This window comes from Eucyclogobius newberryi, unplaced genomic scaffold (genome assembly GCF_026437365.1).
Source record: "Eucyclogobius newberryi isolate DKJ021-1_F unplaced genomic scaffold, fEucNew1.0.hap1 SCAF_20, whole genome shotgun sequence".
Taxonomy (NCBI): Eukaryota; Metazoa; Chordata; class Actinopteri; order Gobiiformes; family Gobiidae; genus Eucyclogobius; species Eucyclogobius newberryi.
In genome coordinates, this window is record NW_027315835.1 from 23,999,568 (window position 1) to 24,006,622 (window position 7,055).

The 7,055-nt window shown below is 36.9% G+C and overlaps 1 protein-coding gene across 1 annotated transcript; it reads left to right on the plus strand.

The window, feature by feature from the left end:
• Positions 1-2,901: 2,901 nt before the first annotated feature.
• LOC140369090 (somatostatin receptor type 5) lies at positions 2,902-4,130 on the plus strand. The gene has a single exon (XM_072456333.1). It carries the CDS (start codon positions 3,015-3,017, stop codon positions 4,128-4,130), a length of 1,116 nt encoding a protein of 371 aa, XP_072312434.1. The 5' UTR covers positions 2,902-3,014.
• The last annotated feature ends 2,925 nt before the right edge of the window (positions 4,131-7,055 follow it).

Here is a 7,055-nt window from a genome sequence, read left to right on the forward strand (position 1 = left end):
AACAGAACAGACGTCGAAGTGAGTCTTCCAAAAGCCTACAAGGCTTTTTCCGCCTAATTGGAAACAATAATACAATCTGCTAGTGAGGGAATATGTGGTGTGTGAAAATGCTGATAGATTGTTTTGTCTTGTTGCTTGAACAAAAGGGAACAGATGAGTGGACCCTTGGAAGGTGTTTTGAAGGGAAGTTCTTAGGGTATTCCAGCAATGCGTGTCTTAATGGCACCAGGACAGGGGTCACTGCACCTACGTCTTTAATCTTGAACAATGCAGCCGCTTCCCAGAAACCTTTACTCTGTCTGATGTCTTTCAACCTAACTTCAAACCTTAAACAGGGTATATTGTACTTTTGACTGTTTCTTGTATTTTTTTTATTAAACTACAACATACATATTACAATTTAACATTTTATTGATTGTAAACTGAAATATTGATCTAAAACAGCTAAGTAATAGAAGTTGATTTCCTGTTCAAAACTGCAGAGCAGATGAATCCTGTATGACATTTGACTATAGCAAGCAGCAAAATATATTTTTTTAACTGTATGACTCAGGTTGTAATTTTACAACAATTACAACTAAGTACAGGGATGTGGGTAGGTGTAAACAGATACTTTCAGAACACTCAAGCCTTAAATGCAGAACAATACAGGATTACTCAAACATGATTGACATGATTAATATTGTTAAAGGCACTATACCCAATTCTTATCGTCTTCGTTTACTTAGTTACTTTGTTTACTTTACACAGTTTGCAGTGGTTCAAACTTATACCTCGCTTTCTCACATATTATTCACTGGAATGAGATTATAAGTACTTTGTACAACTTTCAAAAGCCAGAATGGAGTTTTGCCATCATGGTAAAGCTAACAACAATTAGCATAATAACGTTTTAATAATGCACTTTCTGGTTTTTGGAGATTTACTTTTCTGAATTTGAATGCAAAAAGTGTACATTATCCTTGCAAAGAGGGCGTCATATGAACTAGTAGCCAAAACCACTATGTATGGTAATTTTAACCTGTATATGGTTAAAACAAAAACAACAATAAACAGCTATCTTAGTTTTACATTTGCATTTACTTATGAGTTTACACCACTCAGAACTAGAAGCTAGAAGTTAGATCTAAAACGTAAGTACTTTTGACAAGTTTAGCAATTCAAATTATTGGACTGCATTATTTGACGTGCTTATTATTTTAAGGTTTTAATTTGAACCTTTTAATAAGGTGTTATTTTGAGGAAAATCATTGTTAAAATATTGTTATATTTTTTTTCCTAAAATAAAGCAGCATCTTCAAACATGAAAAAACTGCACAGAAATCTGTTGCTGATTTAAAAAACGTTTATTTATTTAATTTTCAAATTTTAGATTATGTTTTGGCAAATTCATTTAGCCTTCATCAGATCATTTCTTTCTTTCTTTCATATTTGATATCTTATTTGCTATTATTTACACTTGTCACAACTGTGTGTACTATTCTTTTAGCAATATAATGACTGAATTTTCTGAACTAACACAATCACCTCAGATGCGTGCCATTGAACATTCCGTCAACTCGTTGTTATTTTACTTTTTTCCTCAGGATTTACTGGGAATCAGAACGAATAATAGACAGGATGGAAGACCCCCAAAGCAATAACCATTCCATGTCAACGGTTAAAAAACTAGACCCAAGAAAATAGACAGTGCAGTCCTGTTACCTGTCAGCAATGGAGGATTTTGAGTTAAGAAGTGGGTGGTGTCTAGTGTTACAGAGCCATCCTGATAAGTGAGCAGCCAGTCGGGTGACCCCGTTCTGAATCGCTGTGAAATGTCAAAGAAGTGCTAGTTAGCTTGAAAAAACAAATGAATATTGCATACATATTACAATATGAATCAGAATTAGAGGACATACAATTTACTTTTTTATTTTTATTTAAACCATGCACGTTACCATGCCCCAGATTTGTGACGTCAAAAGTATAGATCCAGAGGTCTCCTGGGCTGTTTAAGGTACAAGAGCATGTTTACAAGCCAATAACAATATAAATAATAACCCAATGTTACTTCTCTGGTGGGAAGCCTGATTGTCTCTATGGAGATTATATTGCTTTGAGTAGAAGGTTAAACTGTATGGCATTAAACTTTGATATCTCAATGGAGACAAGCAGATGATGCCATCCATCACACAGCAGTGTGTTTTGCCAGGTATTTTTAGTAACCTGAGTGGTTAGCGCTCTTGCTTCACAGCAAGAAGGTCCTGGTTCAATTCCTGGGTGATTAGGGGCCTTTCTGTGTGGCGTTTGCATTGTCTCCTGTATGCGAAGGTTTCCTCCGGGTGCTCTGGTTTCCAACCACCAAACATGTTCAATAGAATACTGGTGTATGAATGACGGTATGTTGTGAGAGTGAATACCGGACAAACAGCTGAAAATTAGACAATGGCTACAATCCGGCTTGTTTACAGCATGTATTTCATGTATGTTCATCAACATGCACTGTCCCGACCAAATAAATAAAATAAAAATAAATAAAGAATCAATTAAATAAACATTGTTTAATACAAATTCTCAAATCAAGACTTCAAGAGGTTACTTTTTGAGGCTTATTGTTTTGTTTTTACAAACCAAGTTACTATACTGAAGCCTAAAAAAGGGCAACAGTGAGGAGTTATTGGTAAAAAACAGATAGCAAAGGGCAAGAGTAAGTTATGGAAACAAAAGTATTGCAGCAGATGGGGCCTGATGTTTAACTTGGAAACAAAGGGACTTTTGGTGGTGGTGTTGGGGAGGCGGGGTCTTGAGGGGCGTGTGTCAAGCCATTCTCAAGAGACTGATAAACAAGGAGGAGCAGAGGGGGTCCCACACTCCTTGTACAGCTCACACACAACCAAGGGGAAAAGAGAAATAAAACAGCCCCCACCGAGAGACAAGTGGTTAGGCAGAAGCCAGTCTGCTGGATTTTTCCTCTCCGCAAAGTGAACAGAGATCCGAACTCCCGATAGTCTACTGCTTGAAACTTTTTTAGGTGGATGGAAGAGTTTGCGAAGCAAAGATTTTTCTTATATCAAGGCAAGGGTGTGGAATTAAAGTTTAATCCAACTGGCTTTTTGACATTACTTAGGCAAAAAATGGATGTCTCAATTTTGCCTGATGCCAACTTCAATCAAACCTTTCTCAATGATAATGTTTTTGTTGGGGGGAACTACAGCACATTCAGCATCACCATGGCAATCTTTTACCTAATTGTTTGCATCATGGGCCTGGCTGGGAACATTTTGGTTGTCATAGCCATTTTCAAACTCGACAAATTGTCCTCCTCAACGACGGTGTACATTTTCAACCTGGCACTTGCCGACGGACTTTTCATGGTGGGACTACCCTTCATTTCGAGCCAAAACTTTAAAAACGCCTGGCTGTTTGGGGATATTGCTTGCAAGGTTGTCATGGTGTTGGATGGCATCAACCAGTTCACAAGCGTCTTCTGCCTTACTGTGATGAGCGTCGATCGGTACATGGCGCTTTCAAATCCACTACGATTTGCACGCTGGAGGACGCCGCGTTTTGCCAAGATGGTTTCGGCAATTTTGTGGTTCTTCTCGCTTCTTACCATTTTGCCAATGGCGCTGCATTTTACAGCTGAGCAAGGATTGTGCATACCGGAATTAGCTTCAGACGCGTGGTGGCTCGGCGTACTTTCTTACACATTCGTGATGGGGTTTGGGTTGCCATTCACAATCATGACAGCTTCCTACACGGCGCTGATTTGGACCTTCAGATTGCAGCGTCTTCGCGCAACTTCAAATCAAGAAAGTAATTGTTTGGAGCGGCAAGTCACAAAAATGGTGGTTGCTGTAGTGGTAGTTTTTGGGATTTGCTGGCTGCCATTTTACACATTGAATTTTTGCTCCCTATATCACGTCGGACTGTTGCAAAACTTCGCCAGAGCTTTTGAAGTGGTAATTCTTTTGTCGTATTCCTGGAGTTGTGCTAACCCCATTCTTTACGCCTGCTTCTCCGATACGTTCCAACGTCATTTCCGAGTTCTCCTCTGTCCAGCTCTGAAGTCAGCTCCCACAGAGCAATGCAACACTGAACATTATGATCTGAATGAAACATGCCAACCAGATATTACCATTCTTGCATAGACTGTTATTAAATATGCTGAAATTGGTTGTACAACTATTCTTTATATGCCTATTACAACTATGGCAGTGTAATACCATTCACTGTTTTATTTGTATACATTGTTGTCTGACATATTTAAATGTATAGCATAATTTGTTCACTTGTAATAGGTTACGTTCACGTTCTAGAACTTGATGCTACTGGTCCATGTAATTCTATTGGAAATTAATTGTTTTTGATAGAAATATCCAACCTTTGATCCCCAAATGTTTGTCGTTATTAGTTTGGAATTGGCTCAACAAACTTGCCACATGAATCTTATGGCTGAAAGCGGTGCTTCTCCAACCTTTTCTGATGCTTCCTCCTTGGGAGATAAAAATGTATCCACAGCCCCGAGATATTATCATAAGTACGAAACTAAAACAATGAAAATTGCGCATATCTGCCTGAAATAACAGTAATAATTTGAGTTTAAATAGGCTAAATTACATTTATTCTTAGTGTAATTCACAGACTGTGACTGTGTCTTTCTTTGGTTTGTGCATGAAGCTATGAAGAAAAGGAACGCACCACAAATGTATGCATGAGCCACACTGGGCTCTCCTCTGCCCTCTCTTTGTCTCTTCTCCTGCGCAGGTCAGTCACTTGTCTGCAGTGGGACAGCGCAAAATTAGCACTTCACTGCGGTGAATGAGGCAGTTTCAAGGAGAAGACACATTACAGTCACTCACACAGCCTGCTTTCTGCGCAGTGCTGGCTCATACAGCTGCGCTTATGTTTCACAACATGGAAAGCGCATGGAATCAAAGCAAAAAGAAATGAATGCAAACACATAGAATTTTTGCCAATAAGCTGTCAATAGCAGAGCAAGTTTAACATTTTAAATTGAAGGGACAGAGGTCAAAGCTGCCAATGATTCAACAAGTGTGTTGACTAATGGAAACAATTTCTGAAGCTACTGTGAACCAATCATTTCACTTATGTTTATTTATGCCAACAAAGAAGACTTTCAACTGTTTTTGGTTTCAAGTCCAAGTCTTACAGATATATTAACCATAAAACCAGGTCTTCAAATGTGCAATCTGACAGTTACACAGCTGATTGTTAGGACTATAGTCACAAACAATCCAGTTTGATTTCTAGTAAATTATGCAAATTAAGTGTTTTATTACAGTTACAAAAATCCATTATGAAAGTCTTAAGATGTATTTTTTTCCCCTATTGGTTCAAATTGTGTCAAATCTGGCATGTTTTTTTTAAGCTTACATTGAGTCATTATTTTGCAAAAACGTCTTAGGACATGCACCTACTGTACCAAGTACAATTAAAATGTCTACTGATATGAAAAGTCTGTCTTCAGTTCCACTTCTTAGATCTCTTGTGTAACACTCTTCCCATCAAACAACTCCCTCAGCTGCTGCCTGACTTATACCTATCGTGCAATTTACTTTCCTTTATGCTTCCATGGCACTGCACTGAACCGTCTATCACATTCCCCTCGCAGCTCAACTGAGCAAATGAAATACGCAACGGGAAGGGGAGTGCTCAAGTGCAAACAGTAAGCTGACTGAAACTGGAAGAACAAGCTGCGATTTATGGCGCTTTTTCAAGTCTCACAGCTGGACAATGTACCTGTGATGGATGGTCAAATCGGTCAAGCTGCTGGGATTTCTTACAGATCTTCTGACAAAAAGGATTTTAAAAGCAAGACACAACATGAATAAAAGCAGATTTATTTATTTCTAAGTTAAGTTTGTTTGAGTCTGTGCCATGTTGACAATGGCCATGATGCTAATTTGTCAATCAATATGCTGCTACAATATTCCCATCTTCCTACAATGAAAATTTGTACGAGCTCAATTTAGTGTGCAAATTACAGTCTTGTGATTTAAAATAACAAACATTCACAGGTATTCAAAAATGTATGATTTTTTATGATTTATAATGTGTGAGTGACAATCTATATCTTTTTATATGGGGAATATAATATATTGCACATGTTTCTAATGGCCGATTGTGATTTCTTTTATAAAATAATACAAATAATAAAACTGGAATTAAGCAATTGTTTTGTTTTTTTACTGGTTTGACTGTTCAGTTTCTTGCTTCTGCTCCTGATAACTAGTGAAGTCATGCATGCATTCAAAACCATAGTATAGTTTTGTAAAAAGAGTGTAATTGTCTGGTGAGGCTGCTGAGATTTCCTAAAAACACACAATGGGTGTGTTATATTGAGTCCTTAAAGGTGCTCAATATAACTTTTCTGGAAGGACATGTACATTGCACATGTATCTTTATTGAGATGTTATTGCTTTTCTTGTAGAATGTTTTTCAGTATGACAGTAAACATGGAGGCAAGCAAGATTTGCAGCAGAAGTTACAGTTCACACTAAGAATACATGTTTTTGGGTTTTGGTTTTCAATCCGTTTTATTTATGATTATGAATGTATTGATTTGCAATAAAACTAGTGATTGAATGTGGCATAGATTAGTTTAATACCATGCTGTGGCACATAGGCAAAGGAACAGGTGGCGGACCTTCCACCAGAAAAGTTACATAGTGACCCTTTAATGATTAAGCACATCCTTTAAGAATTGTATTTCTGTATGAATAGCTTGAAGCGAGACTCTAGAAAAACAATATATTTTTTATCAGTTTACTCTCTCAACTCAGCACTTCATGCTGACAAATAAATTGTCCAATATGCACCCAAAGATGTTTCATTATTTAATTTAATCAACTTGCATTCAGAAATTATATTACTACTGTATTGTATTACTACTAATACTGTATTGTATTGTAAAGTCATAAGCCATTCTCTTTAAATGCATCAAATATATATATATATATATATATATATATATATATATATATATATATATATATATATATATATATATATATTATAAAGATTAAAATAGGAATTTTAAGCATACATTTTTG